The sequence below is a fragment of the Columba livia genome, chromosome 1, assembly GCF_036013475.1.
Source record: "Columba livia isolate bColLiv1 breed racing homer chromosome 1, bColLiv1.pat.W.v2, whole genome shotgun sequence".
NCBI lineage: Eukaryota > Metazoa > Chordata > Aves > Columbiformes > Columbidae > Columba > Columba livia.
Window position 1 is genome coordinate 146,912,920 of NC_088602.1, and position 19,855 is coordinate 146,932,774.

General features: G+C 40.8%; 1 protein-coding gene across 9 annotated transcripts in view; it reads left to right on the top strand.

Annotated features, from left to right (window-relative positions):
* Window positions 1–19,855, top strand: part of ADIPOR2 (adiponectin receptor 2) — a 48,616-nt gene extending 28,761 nt beyond the window's left edge. For 5 of the 9 annotated variants that reach the window (XM_065036044.1, XM_065036053.1, XM_065036067.1 and 2 more), the window contains exons 3-9: window positions 9,815–9,934; window positions 10,977–11,054; window positions 11,867–12,038; window positions 12,701–12,887; window positions 13,971–14,158; window positions 15,376–15,569; window positions 17,071–19,855. In XM_065036044.1, the coding sequence (XP_064892116.1) occupies window positions 9,815–9,934; window positions 10,977–11,054; window positions 11,867–12,038; window positions 12,701–12,887; window positions 13,971–14,158; window positions 15,376–15,569; window positions 17,071–17,202 (1,071 nt within the window). In that variant the 3' untranslated portion in view covers window positions 17,203–19,855. The remainder of the gene's footprint in view (window positions 1–9,814; window positions 9,935–10,976; window positions 11,055–11,866; window positions 12,039–12,700; window positions 12,888–13,970; window positions 14,159–15,375; window positions 15,570–17,070) is intronic. The other 4 variants (XM_065036084.1, XM_005500300.4, XM_013371967.3 and 1 more) reach the window with 2 other exon arrangements.

A 19,855-nucleotide genomic window follows, 5' to 3' on the forward strand; every position in this document is an offset into this window, starting at 1 on the left:
ATCCTACTTGCTGTAAATTGTGGCATTCACTGAATACATGTAGCAAAGATTTACTAGCTGTATTGAGCATGCTTATCCTAAATAATAATAAAGCAGCTGCGTCTGTCTGCCAGTGCTGTTAATCTGTGCTGTTAATCTTGTAATGATGCTTATAAGAAGAGATGGGTCATGTAAAATCGATATCCTTTTACACCTGAACCTCTTAGTCTGTATTTTATCCCATGTCTCTGTGTTCTCTCCTAGAGTGCATATTTGTTCTTGCTTTATCCCCTCTTTTAAGGATCTGTTCCGAAGAATAGGTAGACATCTTGCTATCTTGTTTAAACATACAATTAGTGTAGTGGCAGATGAGTGGTGTGCTTTCTGTGACTTTGAGAGATAGTGACCATTTATCTGCATGTTGAGGATTTAGTGCTGAGAAGAAGATCAGGCAAGCTGCATAAATATTCACTTTTAGCAGTTTAAACTTCTTTTCCTTCTTTAGTTTGTGTGTGATCATAAGGCATTTTTCAGCAGGTGCTTCCCTCTTGTAGCATGCTGGATTGCCTGGCCTTTGGGACATAAACTTTCCTCCTGTTCTAGTGTTTCTGTGTCTCAACCACCTTTGTAATTCAAGCATTGATAGTTCCACAGGAAATCTCTCTTGCTGTGGCTTTGTTAAGATGACACAGTCAATCAAATGCATGTGGCTTCTTATAGTCTGATGAACGGGTTCTTTATAGAGCCCTAAAAACCTGTGTTTGACTCTTTTATACTTTAACCTGTCAATGACAGGAGGCAAATGAAAGAACCATTTTCTATGCCTTTATTTCAGTCATCAGGCTTTCATGTTCCTGAATGACAGTTCCTTTTATGCAGTTGAGCTGTGTTGTGTAGTCATCCTGTGTGGCACCAAAATGCGCCCACGAAGTGGAGACCTGTTGCTCTGAAGTATTTGATAAACTCTAGTAAAGGTCTAGAAGGGATATGTAGCTCTCAAGTCATCTGAATTGACAGAAGAAATTTGGGAAAATACTCATATGTGTTGCTTCTCAGGGAGCATGGGTTTTGACTTCCAGTGGAACTTAACTTGACCTCTGACAGATTTCATGATACGTGTGTGTAGCTGCAAGTCTTTCTAGAGCATAAATACCAAAGTGACGTGAAGGAGGAGGTAAACGGGTGTAACAGATTTTCAGGTACAAAAGAAAAGTTTTAGAAAAATTGGAAGGTGAGCAAATGGCTCAAGACTTTTAACTTGAATCATAGAACTTACTCGAAGCCTTTTCTGTTACGACAAGTGTGTATGTATTATCTGCAAAAACAGACTACAAAACTAGTTTTGGTATTTACAGAAGGGTGTGTATAGATTCATGGAATTGTCAACTTGTCTTTATGGTGCATGATGAGAGAAAAAGTTAAGTGTTAAAGGCCAAAGGCAGACATTTGAGTTTTAAGAACGGTCATTCTGGAGCTGATATTCATAAATTCCGATTGCCTTAGTTTTTGTCCTTGCAAGTTTCTTGCTCTGTTTGAAACCATTTAACTTTATTTTCAATCTAGCATTTTACTACTGTTACTTGGAGTTATGCTTAAAAACTTGGCATCTGCTTCTGTATTTGCCTTCTTCCTGTATTGCACTATAGGTTTTGTTTGTACAGGTCATGGGAGAGGCCTGGCATAACAGAATTTGAGGTCTCACCAAAACGTATTTACTTTTGTTTTAAAGTAGAATATGTTCAAAATTTGTTTTTCTATAGACTTCTTCATCACCTCTTCCTTTCCTCCATTTTGCAGCTCTTAGAAAAGAACATTATTTCTTTGAAAGCATGCGAATTGGCATTTTACTTCAGGTCAAAATATGTTAACATCTGAATTTCTCCTTCACTTGTTCTAAGCACTGGAGGTAATGCATATTTTACTCAGACTGCTAGTCACTAAAGCAAGTGCTGGAGTCTAGCCTCTTTCCCTACAAATATGCCTCTTTTTTTTTATTTCTTGGTACAGCAAGGCATTTTTGGATACACAGAGGAGAATATATCAAAGTATTCCCACTTAAATAGTATGAAGACAAGTAATAATGTCTATGGAGATGGTTTCCAGGCTCCACAGGCTTCAGTTGGCTGGATGCTGATGCATCTTTCATCGACAGTTGATGTGCCTGGTTTATTAACAGGCTTTTAGAGGTTGAATGTCCGCAGAAAAGACAGGAACTGTGACCTAGTCAACCACGAGTAGACAGTATTCTGCCCAGAAGGCTGGTAACATGTGGGAAATGGCCATGTCTCTGTGTGTGCCCTGGCTCTCAGAAAACTCTCCTGTGAATTAACAAGAAAGCTTTAATAGGTTATGTCTTGTAGAGTTGCAGCTGGGTTCAACTGTCTCCTTTTAGTCTGGAGAGCCTGAGCTCTTTGAGAGAGGAAGTGTTGGCACTCTGCTGAGTTTGCTGCCTGCCAGCTGGTTTTGTAACCATTGCGTGCTGTGCTGTGTGTTGAAACTGGGAGAGGGAGGGAGCGGTTTTGTTTGTGATTCACTGGCACAACTGTTTCCCTGGGCAAGGGTTAGATTCCATGGTTTTTGCCTTTGTTCTCCTGGAGATCATATCTCCCTGACTTGGGCAGCAATGGGAGACATGACAGCCTTTCACAGTGATACAAGAGAAAAAAATGTTGCTCTGGTCTGTTAACTTGCATCTTCCTCCGTTTTAAATTTATTGACTCTGATCTTACATTGAGTTCAGCAGTACACTTTCAGTCTCTGTTTATTTTTTTAACAGAGCATTTGTTTTCCATAAGCCCAGCATGCTTGTTTTCTTTTTCTGCTGTCAGAATTAACAACGGCAGTAAAGCGGAAAATAGCACATGGGAATCTTTTGGTAGTAGAAGCCATTTCTATAGGCTTTTCACCAAAGTGTATGGATGAGCTGAGCACATGTGGCCATTGAGGTCTTTGGTACTTGTCAAGTACTGGGCATTGACAGAAAAGCAGTAGTTGCTACTGCTTAGAGATTCAACAAACCTTTTTCATCTGAAGATATTTAATGAGGGAGCTGTGTCTAATAAGGGTGTATTAGCAAGGTTGCTGAAACCAAAATGTGACTTTGTCCTAGGACTGTTTGCTGAACGAGTGTTTAAAGTTAGTGCTTGTTTTTAATGAGTGCCAGCAAGCAGTCACCCATGACTGGTTGTATAAAACTGTTTCCAAGTGCTATATTAAATGGAGTGTAGCTTTTATAAGAAGGTGACCTGCAAAGGAAAATTACTAAACTCCAGGAACCTTCAAGTACTTAACATTTTGACCAATAGGCTGAAAGGGTCTTTGGCACAGTGCTATTGAAAGACTTTTTTTGGTCCTGTGACAGCAAAAACAGCTTCGCACACCCTGCTTAGAGAGTGAATGTAGTTAGCCTTTTGGAAACTGTGGTGTGCCTATGTTTACAAGCCTGTCAGATTAAGAGAGAATGTAAACTCTAAATGACAAAGCTGTTATTTTAAAGTAACGTGGTATGTGCAGAAGTTAGGGGAAGTCACGGAAATTTTTAAGGTGCTGTGCTTTTCCAGTTAATTAATTACAATCCGAAGAACACAAGCTGATGAAATTCTGAAAAATGTGCAGCAGGCTTTTAGGAGAAATGGCATGGTGTGGCACCACCTATCAATGCTTTCCTCTTACAAAAGACCTGTTGATAAAAGGTCAGTTGACAAAATAGGCACAGAGGATTTGCTGGAAAAAAGCAGTCTGGCTATCTGAAAAGGATGTTATGGGACTGCGATTAGAAAATAGCATTTTTATATTATAGCTTTGAACATATCTTGGCCATTATGCTGAATACTCTTGAGTTACTGAAACTGGCATGTTGCCCCAAGAAACATTAAATGACTTGAATGTCATGTTAAACACTATTAATCATTCATCTGATGAGATCAAGATAAACAAGAGCAAGAACAAGTTCATGTCTAGACTTTGTGACTTCGGTTTAATAGGGGGGATAACAGTGGTATTGTAAATGCAGCAACATATGTTTTCTAGCTTGTGTTCTAAGAAGAGAATTGCGTATAAGTACTGAGTCTTATTATATCCCACAGTTCAGTGTTAATCAAGACTTTGCTTTTTCTGAATTATCTTGCCTGCATTACAATGATGTGTTCATACTGAGGCAGAGTTCTGTCTGGGGACAGATCAAGAGTGGGGGAGCATCTATCAGTAGCTGAAGGAAGCAAGAACATCAGAACAGATTCAGACTGCATCACACTTTGGACATTCCTGTGATAGCAGCTTTAGGGCACCAGTGATGACATGAGGGTGAATTGGCATCACAAACAGTTGAGCTTTGAGACATGAGACTTCATTAATTCCAGAGCTTAATACTACACAGGTATGTGCACAGTCAGGCCCTCAAGTAACTGAGTGGTGACTGTCCAAAAAGGAACCCTACAACTGAAGAGTTTAGCCCTTTCTGGGGTTTAGGAGACTTGTATTGCAGTTACTAGTGTTACTGGTTAACGTGCACTTCTGATTCTGCATCAAATACCATACATGCAACCAATGAAAACTGTCACATTTCTGGAATTGCAGTCCCGAAAACTGCTGGAAGTTGTGGGAATACAGCAGCCTACTGAAGTGATCGTTAGTTTTAATTTCCTTAATCCATGGCTAGCTAGGTTTTTTAGGCTCCTTTCTAACTGATGAACACTACAAAAATGGGACTGGAGATCATTTGACATCCAACTGAAACATGCTGAAAAGAAACGTGGCCTTGAACATGGTCCACAGAAAGTATTCTGTAGTGGTTCTCAGTAAAATGGGAGCTGGTGCTCCCTTTGTTTCTCTTGCACTAGCTTGAGCTCCTCAAATCCCTTGGTTTTCTGAACCAACTGTAATATCTAATAGGAAGCTTGCCTAGCAAAAACGTGACTGATTTCTGCCTGATTAGTATTGGATCAGCTAATCAGCCCAAGGATTGGAAGGATGCCAGAAGCAGTGTAAAGGAAGACGGGGGTAGGAAGGAGAGGACCGCTTTTGGCAGAGTAAGCTTTGTAGGTGGCTTCATTCAAGTCTGACTTATGTTTCAGTTTATGCACTGTACTGAACACAGATTGATGATGCTTTCTAGCAAAATTGCGGTCTGAAATGATGAACAAGAGCTTGCTTGTCGCCTCTGCAAGTAGTAGTCCTGTGTAAACCCTCAATCTTTCTAGAAATCTGTAAACTGACATCGAGAAACCACAGACCTCAAGATACTACACTTTTATTGCTTGAAGTCCAGAGAATACAGCTTTCTCGAAAGTGGGAAAAGGGTTTCTGGCATCTTTTTCTACCGTTGTGACTTGACTTCTGACAGGCTTTTCCATAGTAAGGGCATTCATAAACAGTGTATCTGTTAACAGATTTGAGAGTGAAAGTATAAAAACTGTTAGTCTATGTGAGAAGGACAAGCTGTTGTAGTAGACAAGGGCGGTATATTGCATTTACTAGAGCAGGTTTTATTGCAGTTTTATCTGTAACAGGGTCTTTGGCTGTGTGGTCTGACTTCTTTGGACTGTATTCAGGCAACGAATTCTTGTACTACATGTAAAGCTTTTTAAAAATTTTGTACAAGTGCTATAAAAGAGTGAGATTTTAATGTTAAACTTACTTAATGATGGGCACAGTGCAATTGAGATCTTAGGTTTCTTTCTCTTGTTTGTTCTGGTGCTCTAATTCTTACTATTGGCATTAACATTTTCTATCCCTACCAAAGCACACACTGAAATTCTTGTTTAGAAGGTTATCTGTCGCAGGAAGTGTGTTGCCTGGAACTCTGTACGAAGTGGTATATTCAAGTCTGATTTCTACCTCTTCCTTTTGCTTTGTTGTCTATCACCATTGTCGCAATAGAATCTGGAAGACATCTCAAAACAAAATGAGTATGGGTAAACCATTAAAACTTTCTTCCAGCCATTGTCACTTGTCCTTCAGGTTTAGTTTATTCTCTGGTACCATTATTCAACTCGAGATGCATTTGTACTTCTGTTCTATGATTTCTGTTTCATTAGGTATCTGTATTATGTTTGTTGATGGCTTTAACACTCTATGAATTTGTGAAGGGGTGGGATTAAAACTGGAAGTACTGTGTGGCATTTCTGTAGAATTAAGTGTCTAGATGATCTGGAGTGTAAGTATACAGAAGCCACAATTTCTGATTTGTATGAAAGACTGATTCTATGCAGTGCTGCATGTGTGCAGCTGAAAAATGACAGCTGATGATTGCAACAAGTTCGCTTGTCATAAGTGAATGGGGGTTTCGATTTTGAGGTAGTCTGAAATGCTCTAAAAACTTCACAGAATTATTTAGGCAAAATTTGAGATGGCTTTTAAAAGAAATTGAGTAAATTAGATGACCTAAAGGAACATCTGAAACATGAACCAAGTGAAAATCCTTTTGGCCAATGATCTAGAAATTACAAAGGCAAAAATTATTCTGGAAGCCCTTGGTTCAGGATATACCATACTACACTGAAAGTGGGAGTCTTGAGTTTTGTTCTGGGCTCTCATTTCTTGCATGGTCTTAGGCAAGCAGGAATATTTACTCAACTTGTTCTCCATTTTAAAGTGTGATTCTGTGGACAGAACTTAAAAATAGTTGAAAACGGGTCCTGAAGCCTTTGCTTGGTTGTGTTGTTGTATTCTAGAAGTATTCTTGAATTTCTGGTAAGATCAGACAAATAAGAGAGACTGTGGTTATCCTAAGATACAAAGGAACTTGTCACAGTGGTAATCTTAGAATAATATGCCTTCTGAACAGAAAAGTGGTATTTTTTCCCTTCAATCATTGTCTGAAGAGCTGAAGGTCAACAGGCTCCTTCAGATTTCCAAATGAAAACTGGCATTGGTGTTGTGCTCCAACTACAGAGTTCCAGCTTCCAAGAAGCACAGTTCGCTGTTCTTTCTAATGGGATGTTATGGGAAGGAGTTGAGAGAGGACAGATGTTCCAGAACAGAGCTCATTTTGCCTCCTTAGCAAGAGAAGGACTAAGAAGCTGAGCTTTAGTTTTTTTTTCCTTGAATGCTAATTTTGCAGTTTGAGGGCAGGAAGGAGATAGTAAAATCAATTCAGTTTTCTGGCAGTAATCTGGACTGTATTTATTATATGAATTCTTTTTATCACTAAAAGAAGCTCAGTAATGATTTGTTTGTAGGCACATTGCCAAGATGCAAACGATTGGGACTAGTTCATAAATAGCTGTGCTCTTCGAGCTTTACAGTCTGTTCAAATTTAAACCTTCCCATCATTCTAGAAATGGGAGTATGTGGAGGGGGGGGAAATGAACATTTTTTGGCTTTGAGTCACTGGGCAGACTGCAGTGAATACAGGCTTTGATTCCATAAGGGACCTTTTTTCCTTCAGTCCACCCAGTTTTATAAATTGAGGATTACTAACTTGTTCACCCCATTCCAGCTGGCCGTGATGTGGTGCTGGGGGAGGGAATTCTAGGGTAGCTAAAAGGCACAGCCGTGCTTCTTGTGCCAAGTACATTGGAACTAAAACACCAGCCTTGCTTTTCTGTTAAGGCATGTTTGTGGAAACCAAAGATTTCTTTGATTTGTAACATTGTGCAGATTATCGCAGGCATCTTATCCAGACCCCCATGGCAGGGGGCTTGGACTAGGTGATCTTCAAAGGTCCCTTCCAACCCAAACCATTTTGTGTTTCTGTGACCTTGAGTTAATTATTTATAGTGTTGAAAACTGAGACTCTTAACAAGATAGATCCATTAATAGAAAAAGCCAGTAAAATTGATAATATGGGAAATAATGTCAGTGAATGTTGTTGAGTCAGAATGAAACCAAATTTGTTTTTTAGTAATGCACTTTCTGGTCTAACAGAACATGTGCCTATTTTAGAAGGCTATTAAACCTATTTACATCTTGGTGTTGCCTGATGCCTTTCTCAGTAGAATTAAGGGGATAATCTAGACAATGAAAGTATATTTAAGACTGTTTTATACTGCTCTAGGATCTGCCTAGAGCTGATCAATATTTATATCAATCATTGCTGTAAAATATGAAATCATTGCCCAGACTTGCCCAGAGGGGGTGTTGACTAGAATGATAAATGAAGGCGAGTAGATTGTACAAGGGACATGGGCTATGTGCAAAGATTCATTTAGTCAATCAAGTTGTCCTAGGATGCACAAATGTGAGGTCATATGTAAAATGTGAAGGACGTATACTATGTATTGTGTAGCAGAGATCTGCATGCTGTATAAGCAAAATTGGGTCGAGATCTATGTGGTGGGGGGACCTCTTCAAAAGGTGAAGCTTCAGTGGCTACTGCAAGTCTCTGCTACAATAGCAACTATTAGCATGTAATTTCTCTCTCAGAACACACACACCTCAACCCCCCCCACCCCAAATATTGAACATAGATAAGCTCACTGTAGGTCTGAAGAATTCTTCTTTTATTTATTAAAAAAATGAGTGTTTTAGGCAGTTTGTTCAGTTAACTTGTTCACAGAAATGGTTAATAAGGCTTTATTCTAAGGAGAGAGCTGTAACGTGGGACAAACACACAGCCAGATCTAATGTCTGACTCAAAGTTCATGACATTAACCTCAGCATTACTGATAATAATTTATATTTAGAGTATCTGAGGTTATATATTAGATCTTCAGTCACTTTGGATGGTATTATTGATAAGTAATCTCAATTTTAAAGTTGTTAACCTTCATATGAGGGGGGAGAAGCAGCGTTCTGCCTTGTAATATAGAAGAGGCTGGTCTCCGTACAGATTGTGGGGCTCTCTTGGCTCACTCACAAGGTGTGTGGCAACTTTTGGCGTCAAGCCTGAAGGGTACAAAAGACTCATTCTCTCTTTTCTAGCTTTCTCAAACTTGTACTTTGGAAGCTGCAGCATTGAATGGAGTCTCTGGTGGGCCATGAACATTGTAGTAAGCAAATGGGAATCTAGAACTCTTGTGACGCCCACCCCTCCTGCCCCACATTTTTTATAAATGGAAACCTAGAGTGTATCATAACAATGTAGATGATGTGATAAGTCAACGTAGGGTAAAAAACTACCACACTTAGTGACTCATTCCTAGAAAGTTATTAGTGATATGTACTGGTTGAAAGCCAGGCTCAGTGGGTTTTTTTTTTTTGTTTCATAATTCCCTTGTTACACCTTGGAGATATGGATGTTTCTTTTCATTTGAATTTTGCTTTAAACTTTGATGTCTGTTACTGCTTTTCTTTGATAGCTTGCTTTGTCTAACTGGAAAAAGTTTCATACTAGTTTCTGGAATACCTTGGAAGTCAAATAAATGACTAAATGTCCATTACTGGATTATGAGCTGAATAGAAGTGTTAGTTAAACAGAATAGATCTTCAGATTCAAACCAAAAATTGAGGTGAAGCATTTATAACAAGGTAAATGTATTCTGCTTTTTGGCTTGCCTTTTATTATCCTAAAATGCCAGATAAGTTAGAGGCATTAAGGCAGGCATAGTGATAATGAAACATAAAATAGGAAGTAATCCTTCCCTAGAAGTGGGTAGGCTGCAAGCCTCAGACTCCATATCTGGTCTTTAATGAAGTGTAACTCACAGAAGAATGCCGCTTTCTTCCAAGCCTGGTGAAAACATGTGCAAAATGGTTGAGATGTGTGAGTTGTTCTTGGATAACTAAGAATGCAATAATTTTTTGCTGGTTGTTTTGAATTCCTTCCTCAGTGCAGTACAAGGAAAGACGACTTCTTTATTTTCTAAGACCTCAAATCATAGCTTTGTATGGAAAACAACATCACCCTTCTCTGTTCATCTTTCTACAAAACGTTTTCTCTGTTTTTTCCCTCCAGAGTTCTGAGGATTCTAAACATAATGATGAGTCACCTCAAGAAGATGAAGGGTTTATGGGTATGTCACCTCTTCTCCAAGCCCACCATGCCATGGAGAGAATGGAAGAATTTGTGTGTAAGGTAAGGGCGTGTGGAAACCGCTGAAGTAGTTGGATTTTCTAAGAAAATTCAGAAGGCTATACCTGCAGCAACTGCACTACTCATGTGAGGTAGAGCAGGTACACATGAGCATTTCTTGTTATAACTATAACACTACAGCTTCTCAGGATCTCAGTCTGTCATAAATGAACACATTGTAAGGCATGGAACAATAGGGATTACAAATAAGACTGTAAATATGATCAGGCAAATGAGGAGTCTCCCTTGAGAAACACCTGGTAGTGCAAAGCAGAACAAAAGCCTTTGGCTTCCAGTGTTTCTGGTTCAAGGCACTTTCATTTACAAGGTCATTTTATTTCCCATTTTTTTTCAGTCTTGCAAATATTTTGCTTTTTCAGCACCATTTGCGTGCATTGTAGAATAAGCTTTGTCTGTTACTCAAAAAGAAAACAAGGCATATTAAAACTGTATCTAAGTAAATCCACTGTAGATTTTGTAATTGCTGACCTGGCTCAATTTTTGCTACTTTTAAAAGCCATGGGTCTGTATCAATCTCTGGCTCTCCTTTCTTGGTGAAAGAAATGCTGCCTCTTTATATGCTTGTTCCTGCTGGTTTTATGAACTATTCTCTGATGTTTTTACAGAGGGACCCTAATTATTTGGTGGTCTTTTCTGTGTGGGTTGTTCTGGGGTTTTTTTTATTTCTTGTTGGGTGGGTTGGTTGGTTGGTTTGATTTGGGTGGCTGTTTTTTGGTTTTTTTTTTTTTTGCTTTGTGTGTGTGTTTTTTCCTAAACTATTTATTTTTGCCCCTTTTTAGATGTTCTGTGGGGTGGATTGTGTAAAATTAATTCCTTCCTGCTGTTTCTACCTCAATTCAAATTTTTGGTTCATGAAGTAAACCAGTTAATTTTCTTGTGGAATGTATTTAAGGACCTAGTCTTCAACTGGGTTGGTAATTCTAATTAGTTTTGTTTTGCTTCCATGAAGGAGTGTGGATAAATGATTTTAAAAACTCTGGGCTCTTGTTGAAACTGGAATAAGAATGTAGCTTTTTAAACTTAGTGTTTCAGGATTCTTCAGGCTTGCTCCTGTGTTACTAGCCAGACGACAAATCCAAGGAATACTGCAGACACAACCCCGGTACATAAAGCAATTCCCTGGTGCCCTCTGCTTGGCAGTGCTGCTTCTGAAGCCAAACTGAAGACTACATGTATCTTATGTTACTGAAGCAGTGCTAAGAAATCCTGTGCACACTTTTTTCATTTGGGACCAGCTGCAAGAACTAGACATGTACACATACGCGCTCTCTCTCTTTAAAGAAGAAATCTGATGAAACTGAGAGTCATGGATCTGTTGCCTTAACTGATCTCTCCCTATTTGTTTTGGAAGCGTGGGAGCTTTTTTTATTCCAATCTGGATAAGGGACTGGCCACTTCTTACAGGACTCTTGCCACTTCATGTTCTCTGGCCCATATTAGTGCTGATGGATGTTACTTTTTTGTTAGACTGCCCCAAATGCTAGCAAATATATAGTCAGATTGGCTTGTGGTTAGAAGAACAGACTTTTACTTATTTATTTATTGGAGAGAACTAGGTGTAGACTTTTTCAATTAAATGGAAAGGATGATTTGTGAAAACAGAACATGGAAATTAATTAAAAGCTCTCCCTTTGTTAGCAGTGAGGAAGCCCAATAGCTTACCTGTTCAATGAAATACTGAAGTTTTTCTTTCTCTGGTGGTGCAGCTCAACCTCATAATGATACCATTCTGAATAGGGAACAGTGACTTAATTGCATTTCAGGTGTAGAGCCTTTTCCCCAGGGATGTCCCATCAGCCCTCTACTGTACTCATAGATTACTCCAGCACTTTTACAAATATGGGTTTTCTGACTTTTGCCATAGATCAGAGGAGCTCAGTTCCCTTCACTTAACTAAAGTCTTCTAACTTCTAGGTATGGGAGGGCCGATGGAGAGTCATTCCCCATGATGTTCTGCCTGACTGGCTAAAAGACAACGACTACCTGTTGCATGGACACAGACCACCCATGCCTTCCTTCCGGGCTTGTTTCAAGAGTATCTTCAGAATACATACAGAGACTGGTAACATCTGGACACACCTTCTAGGTATTTTCTGTTTGTTCTATTCTAATTGGTTTGATTGCTCTCTTTCATTGAGAGCAAGATAGAATGGGGTGGTCAGCATTATCATTCCATTAGTAACCTGTTAAATCAACAGGTTGCTGTCCCTCTCCTAATTTTTATCCCACCAGGGTTGGATGGGACTTCATTAATCACGGCATTCAATACAAGGGAATGAATTGGAAATTTCCCAATTGTTAATAAGTTGCCATTAGATATTCTTTATTCCCAAGTGTGTAGGTGTTAATTGAGGTCATGTCTTGCCATAGGAACACACTTAAGTTGCACCTTGTATGAGTGATTTTCAACTTGCAAGGAGCATTGAAGGGAAAAAAAAATAATCTTTGAACTACACCTTTCTCTTTTCGCATTTGGCAACAGATTTTTTTTTTCATTGTTCTAGAGTGTCCAATGGGTCGTAGGGCATCTTGCAAAACAGTTAAAACTAGAGAATCCATTGCATAGGTTTGAGACAGAAATGGGGTTGGAATGCATAACTGAAATAGGGCAGTACTTTATTCTGCATGTGCGCTGCTGGTTTTAATGCAGCTTCTGTGTTAGTGCTCCTGTACATTAAAGTCCTGCTTTTAGAAAGAAAAGCTTTCAGTATGCATGTGTGTGACACCATTCTGCCTTATTTTTTTCAGGATGTGTGTTTTTCCTTTGTCTGGGAATCTTCTACATGTTTCGGCCAAACATGTCCTTTGTAGCACCTGTGCAGGAGAAAGTGGTGGTTGGATTGTTCTTCTTGGGAGCCATACTCTGCCTCTCCTTCTCATGGCTCTTCCACACAGTTTATTGCCACTCAGAAGGTGTTTCTCGGCTCTTCTCCAAGTAAGTGCCTGGAGATCAGGGGCAGGCCAAATAAGAAGCAGGTGGGAAAACAGAGTTGGGATTTATGCCTGGAGCCCGAGTGCAGGAGTTGTTCATTCCATGACTGCATGTACTTTGGAACAGAGTTGAGCAGAGATTAAATGCAGCTTCTTCTAATTATTGTTTGTTTCAGCATGAGCCTTTTATGCTGTCATTTTAGTCTTAGAACACCTTTATTTTCTGCTCTTCAGCAGGCGTGTGCATGCATCTTGCTGCTGCCAGTTATACACCTAGAGCTTAGTTGCAGGACTATGCATTTTCAATGCAACTGTCACTTCTTGTCATTTCAACTGTTCTGAGCAGCTTTGAATCTCAAACTTATGCAAGACAGCTCCACAATGTGTATCAAGATGTCTTGGTCTTCTGGTTTTAAGGGTTCTTTTTTTGGCTGGCTGCTAAATATCTCGTATTTCCTAAGATTACTCAACCTAGGGTTGTATAATCTGCAAGACCACCTCTAAAGTAACCCAGCAATTAAAAATTCCTTACTGAAAACTAAACTACATCATCTTTTGTAGGAGCATTTTGGCAGGGTGTGGTAAAAAGCAATGCCTGTAGAAATCCCTTTTCTTCACTGGTGTATACGAAAAACAGTGTAGTTGGAAAATTGGGACATTATTCCCCAGTGGTCACTTAAGCTGATGCCTAACTAACTCACACTTGTCAGATGCTAAAGTGTTTGCATTGGCTGTGCTCTTGCAACATAGTGTGCCCTTTCTTGTGTTCAGAGGACTCATGCTGTTTTTTTTTTCCTCATCTGAAGCTTAAATCTGAGTTTTCTTCAAAAAGTTTTGGTCTAATGGCTGCTGTATATATTGCCGATGACTGTCCAAAAATGGCCTTACTAGCTGGCTGTCTAGGTAAATCCCTCACTGTAGAAGGGCTTTGGTGGAAGAGTTGCCATCAGGAAGTAAATTGCAATGGTGAGAAGAACTTCGTTTTGCAGTGAGAAGAAGACAATTGGTCTACTGAAGAAGAAAGTGTTGGTATGAGGACTTCTAAAGCTTTGCATTTCTTACAAAACTGATTTTTGTTTCCTTCTAGGCTGGACTATTCTGGTATTGCGCTTCTCATAATGGGCAGCTTTGTACCATGGCTGTACTACTCCTTCTATTGCAACCCTCAGCCTTGCTTCATCTACTTGATTGTGATTTGTGTCCTGGGCATCGCAGCCATAATTGTCTCACAGTGGGACATGTTTGCAACCCCTGAATACCGGGGTGTAAGGGCAGGTAAGACTTGAAGTTACTAGTTTTGCTTCTTGACTGCTTTTCCTCCTTCCTACTTGCCACTTGGAAAAACTATCTTGGGAAGACTAAGGAGAGCTTAATTTTATAGAGAGCTAATGTTACTGGATTGGGAACTTGATGGGTTTTCTTTCAGCATTAATTATAGCCAACTGGATGCACAGATAAGGGCTAGTGCAAGTCCTGGAAGTGCATTCCTGAAATGGACAGTAACACATGCAGTAGGATAGGTATTGCAAAGTATTTCTAGCTATAGCTAGCAGCTTTGCTCTCTCAAAAAAATGACTGACTGCTTGGTGTGTGTATGTGGATATTCCTTCTACTGTTTGTCTTGGTTTTATAGTACTAGGCACAGACACTAGCAAATTGTTGGATGATTTAATTAATCTGAATGATTTGCCTAGATAAAACACATATTTAAGAAAAAGAGCAGAGTTTCTTCTCTTCACATGATCAAAAAGAAAAAGATTCAGTTTCACGTTCTGAGGTAGGAAAAAAGAAAGCATTAGGGGGCAGCTGTGGAATCTGAACACAGCTGGGTTGAATAGTAATATTTCTTGTTACTTAACCTGCACATGCTGTCTACAGAAAATCTAGATTTCCTGGACAAGCTATGGGTGCACCTTCAGAGAGTTCAGCCTTCCAAACTGGATGGGACATGATTATTCCCCCCATGCACACTTTTTTGACAAGATTTCTGTACTTGCTGCTAAAATCTAAATGAATAAACCATGTTCTCGTATATGGCAGATCAGATGAGCCTCAGATGCTACTTTTCTGTTTCCTAGGACTACTTGTACAGTATATGATAAATAATCTCTTTGTCTCTCCTTGTCTTGCTCTTGTTGAGAGATTATGGTAAAGTGAGCTGTAGTTCATGTAGTCTCAGTGCCCTCTACAGTCCAAGAAGTGGAACTGGCTTAATGTACATTAAAGCTGGCAGACATGATCATTAAATGAAGTATTCCAGTATCTGCTGGAATGTATAACTAAGTAGCTTCTGGTATATGAAGAAAGTCTGTGCATTCTTTAACTTCCTCTCCAACAAAGGTCTTCTGGGGACCTCCAGCTTCAGGAATTTTCCCCTTTCTGCTGCCTTGGCAAATACTGAATTTTCCCTCTGTAGCTTTTGTGTTTTCATTGTCTCCCTTTATCACCAGTGCGTTCAAATCTGACTCTTCCACATTTTCTTTACCTCCCAGGAGTATTTCTAGGTCTGGGTCTTAGTGGGGTTATTCCCACCCTGCACTTTGTCATCTCTGAGGGGCTCCTGAAAGCAGCCACAATGGGGCAGATAGGCTGGCTGGCACTCATGGCATGCCTGTACATCACTGGTGCCGCACTATATGCTGCCCGCATCCCGGAGAGATTCTTCCCTGGCAAGTGTGACATCTGGGTGAGTCTACAGAATGACTGGATGAGGAGGCCAATGTGAAAGCTGGTTCCCCTTGAGGCTGAAGGATGTTGTCAGTGTTTTCTTACTGCAAGTATCAAACTCCTGCACCAGAAGCATATGTCTTAAGGGGCCAAACAACGGTGACCTTTCTGAGCCTGGCTTATCTGGTGCCTCTCTTGCTGAGTGAGCACAAACTGGCTGGTCTGAGGTAGCTGCTGGTGTGCAAACTCACCCCAGCACATATACTAGATAGCTTTAACAGGCAGGTAAACGGCTTTGTGAACCTTTTTGATGTGTATGTGTGTTGAGGGTCCTGCAAACACCTAATCTTACCTTGCTTCTGGGCAGAATAGTGCATGGTTATTTCTTGGATGTTCGGTGTGTTCTCTGGGATCTTTATCATGTCTGACTCCTCATCTTGTGCAGCCACTGAAAGTGCTGGATGGAAGTGGTGGGCTTTGGAGGGATCTCTGGGCCAGAAGAAGGGAAGGTTGGCTGAGTGAGGGAGCAGATGGGGGAAACTTGATATGAGGGAGAAGATCACAAACACTGGAGAGGGGAAATACATGGGGAAGGTGTAAAGAAATTGGGTGGAGCAAGAGTAGAGGTGAGAGGGAGGTGGACCTTTGGAACACCTCTGTACTTCCACTAGGATAGTTTAAGGTCTCTAAAGAAGATCAGAAATGAGAATGAGGCCTGGGTGAGTGGCTTTTGCACAGCACCAGTTTGCTAGGTTTGTTTAAATGGCCAAACAAAGCCTTGTTGTGATAATGAGTGAGGCTCCAAAAGCACTGCTGTACCACCAGCTCTTTTCCAAGCTTCCTGTGGAGCCTGCAAATACACATTTGTATACATTTTTCAAGGGCATTATTCCTATTGGTTATGGCTTCCTTCAAACAAGGGCATGCTTTGTCATGTAGCTCCCTCATGGTTTTCATTCTGCTGTACTATAATCAATAGCATCCTGGGCATTCATTCAGAACATCTGGTTGTTTCTAGGTTTTCTGTTTCTCTATGGTGAAAAATAGAATAGTAATGTTCTGCAAATCCACTTGATAACTTATGCCTGTGACCAGAGCAAAGTTTGTACCTGTTAGATGTGTGAGAGCCCGTTTATTAATAAGCCACAAGTGTGTGTTGTGGAAGAACTAATTTTAAAAAGTGTCCTGCTTAAGCCTTTTGCCCAAAGCTCTGAAATTACCCTTGTCCCTTGACAAAGATGTTCTATAGTGTTTATGTAGCGTATTTGTTGGTTGACCAGCTGGTTAAGATGACTGAAGGAACGGGTGGGGGGTGTGTGTGTGTGTGGTATTTGATTATTTGCTGGTGATAGGAGAGAGATGGGCTTTTGATATACAACTTGAAGAACTTTGCAGCTGGTGGGTTGAGGCACTGCTACGTGTTACTGTGTACTTCAGCTGAATGTGTGGCTTTTTTGAAGACAGGGGTTCACTAGAACCCAAAGCTCCCCGACTGAACAGAAGTGTTTTCTTTTCTGCAGTTCCACTCCCATCAGCTGTTTCACGTCTTTGTAGTGGCTGGCGCTTTCGTGCACTTCCACGGGGTGTCGAACCTCCAGGAGTTCCGTTTCACGGTCGGAGGAGGCTGCACAGAGGAAGATGGGATGCAGTAAAACCAGCCTCCAGCCCAAGATCGTAACCAAAACAGTGCCGCGAGCGCGGCTGAAGCATACAGGCTAGTGAAATGAATACCTAAGAAGAATCCAAGTTTCAGCTGCTGAGGCGTGGAGCTTCACGGGGATTCTGACTAACCACGATAAATTCTATACCTCAAGCAATGGAATGAATCAATTTGAAGACCAGGAAATTCTGAAACCCTAATTTATTCTTGGGATCTACAGATTGAGCTACAGAGGACCCTTTCCAAATCGGCTTCTGTTCAATGCCATATTTATTTGTAGAATTGGGGAGGGATAGCTTAGCATTTCCTTTTTTTAAAAAAAAGAAAAAAAAATCAAGGTTAAATTTATATCCTCTTGGAGGGTTTGGGAATTGATTTTAGATGCTCTTTTGGGAGAAAAACAAATTGTAAATAAGATTTCTAACTTTCTGTTTAAATAAAATTTATATAAATGTTTTAAACAATTTGGGGGAGGGGGGGTGGGGAGGAAAGGGTTTTTGTAAAGAATGCAACATGCAAGTACCACACACTGTTTCAATTTTGCACAAAATAAATGATTGCAGGAGGACCAGGTAAAATTCCCAGGAGTGAAGCATGTTGGCCCTGCAGATTGTCCTGGTGGCCACCATGCCCCGGGCAATGGGGGGTCCTGGCCAGCACTTGGAGTAGGTTTTGTACGTGCACACAAGGGTTGTGAAGGCTGGATTAATCACATTGTCATCTAGGTCACAATGTTAGCAAGTTTATTTACTCAAGTAATTCGAAAGACACACCTGTGCCCTGCCCAAGCGGGTGGGACAGCTGCCTTCCAAGCTTGTGTGGCCTGTGTAGTTTTGGATAGCGGATCTGACAGTAAGTTGTTTTGATTCTCATCATACGAGTTGGAGCGTGGTGGGATAACTGCACGTGAAATGGCAAACAGTCCAACTCCATCAGTGCCTGCCTACACCCAAAGGCCTGTGTTGAGCAGATGGTTGCTGTTTGCAGACCTGCCCTGTTTGGTCTTAGCAAAGGGTGGCGATGCCTTTGTCAAAAGATAGTTGAGCATGTGAGGGGAAACAGAAGTGGGGTTGAGATGGACTGGAAAGAGGAATCTGTATGCTCCAGGACTTGGAGTTAACAGTTACTGCAGACCTCAAGCACATTACCGTCTCATGTGTCAGGCTCTATAGGCCAAGGGAGTTTGCAGGTTTTTCTTTTTTAAGAGGAAAAATCCACGATCAGCCCAATGCAGTTCCTTTTTTTTTTCTTTTTCCTTAGGTCTGCTTCCCATCTGTGCTTTAGCAGTGGGACTGCTGGTATTTCTGAAACCTAAAACTAAGAGTTCAGTTGGACTGCTGTGGAGCAGGCGCACCTACTATACATGGGGAAGCATGTGTAATTCTCTTGTGTAATTGATGTAGCTTGATCTTTGGAGCCCAGTCAGAAGCCACACTGAAGGAGAATCTTTGGAGTTGTGTTATGAAACTTGAATGTTTTGTTTGTTATGGCACAGGTTATTGCTTGGAGTGTTTAGTTGGAAATTCAGAGCAATTACCTCTCTCACAGATGAGTTAAACAGCTCATAAAACGCTGTGTTTCACAAGGAAGGAAGGTAAAGGGCAGGAGATTTTGTTTCATGGTGTATTTTTATGGTTGAGTTTTGTTTGGGGTTTGTTTTTGAGATTTCTGCAAGTTCAAATTTTCATCCTTCAAGAGAAAAATGTGGATTGCAAAGATCTTCCCATAACCTGGGTATCATGCAGTGTGTTTTAGGGAGTTCCTTTGCCTAATGGAGTCAAGTAGAAGCAGAATGCCTTCCAAAAGTTGACTGGATATTAAGGCTTCACCCCTCGACTGCAGTCTTTGTAAAGCCTCTGAGAGCGAGGTCAGCTGCAGAAAGAGGTGCTGCAGTAGAGCCTGCGAGCTTAGTGGGATGTGTTCTCAGTAGGATCCCTACACTGGATGCCTGTAGGGCCAGAAGTTGTTTATCGCAGGTCTGTGTGGTACTAGAGTTAAGTAAAGAGCAGTATTAACTTGGATGTAAGGGCTAATAGCACTGGCATCCCCGACAAAGAGTTGCCTGGCAGGAAACATACTGGTGTCTGAGGAGAACGTAGCACATATCAGAATCAGAGTTGTCCGTCTGGCGCTTTGGGATGCCTCTGTAACAGCACCAGCGGATGGGGCGGTCTCCATCCTGGGTCATCCCACGTTCGCTCCTTGAAGGGAGTCCTGGTCCTACACAGCACAGTACTATTACAAAAACACCGTGCTCCACCTGCTATTCTTAACCCAGTCAGTCTCTCCGTTTGAGAAGTTTGTGTGTTCCACTCAAAGCAACCTAGCTGTGCACTTTTCTGTAGCTCTTGCTGAGAACTCTTCCCAGGTTGGCACCTGAATGCCTTACTCTCAGCAGTCAGAGGCTTGCTTGCTCTGTGTGCAGGTTATTGCCATAGAATAGTTAGGACCTACAGCTTCTTTCCTTCCCCATTAAATAGTGGCCTTGTTCAGTATATTTCTTTTTAAAAATTGCTTACTGTTGAAAGCAATGAAGCACATTCTGGGGTTTTGATGGTTGGGGACTCTGGTGATGGTTCCATATAAGATGGGATCTTACTACTTGCTGTATTCTTAACTTCTGCTAATAAAAGAACCAAATGGAA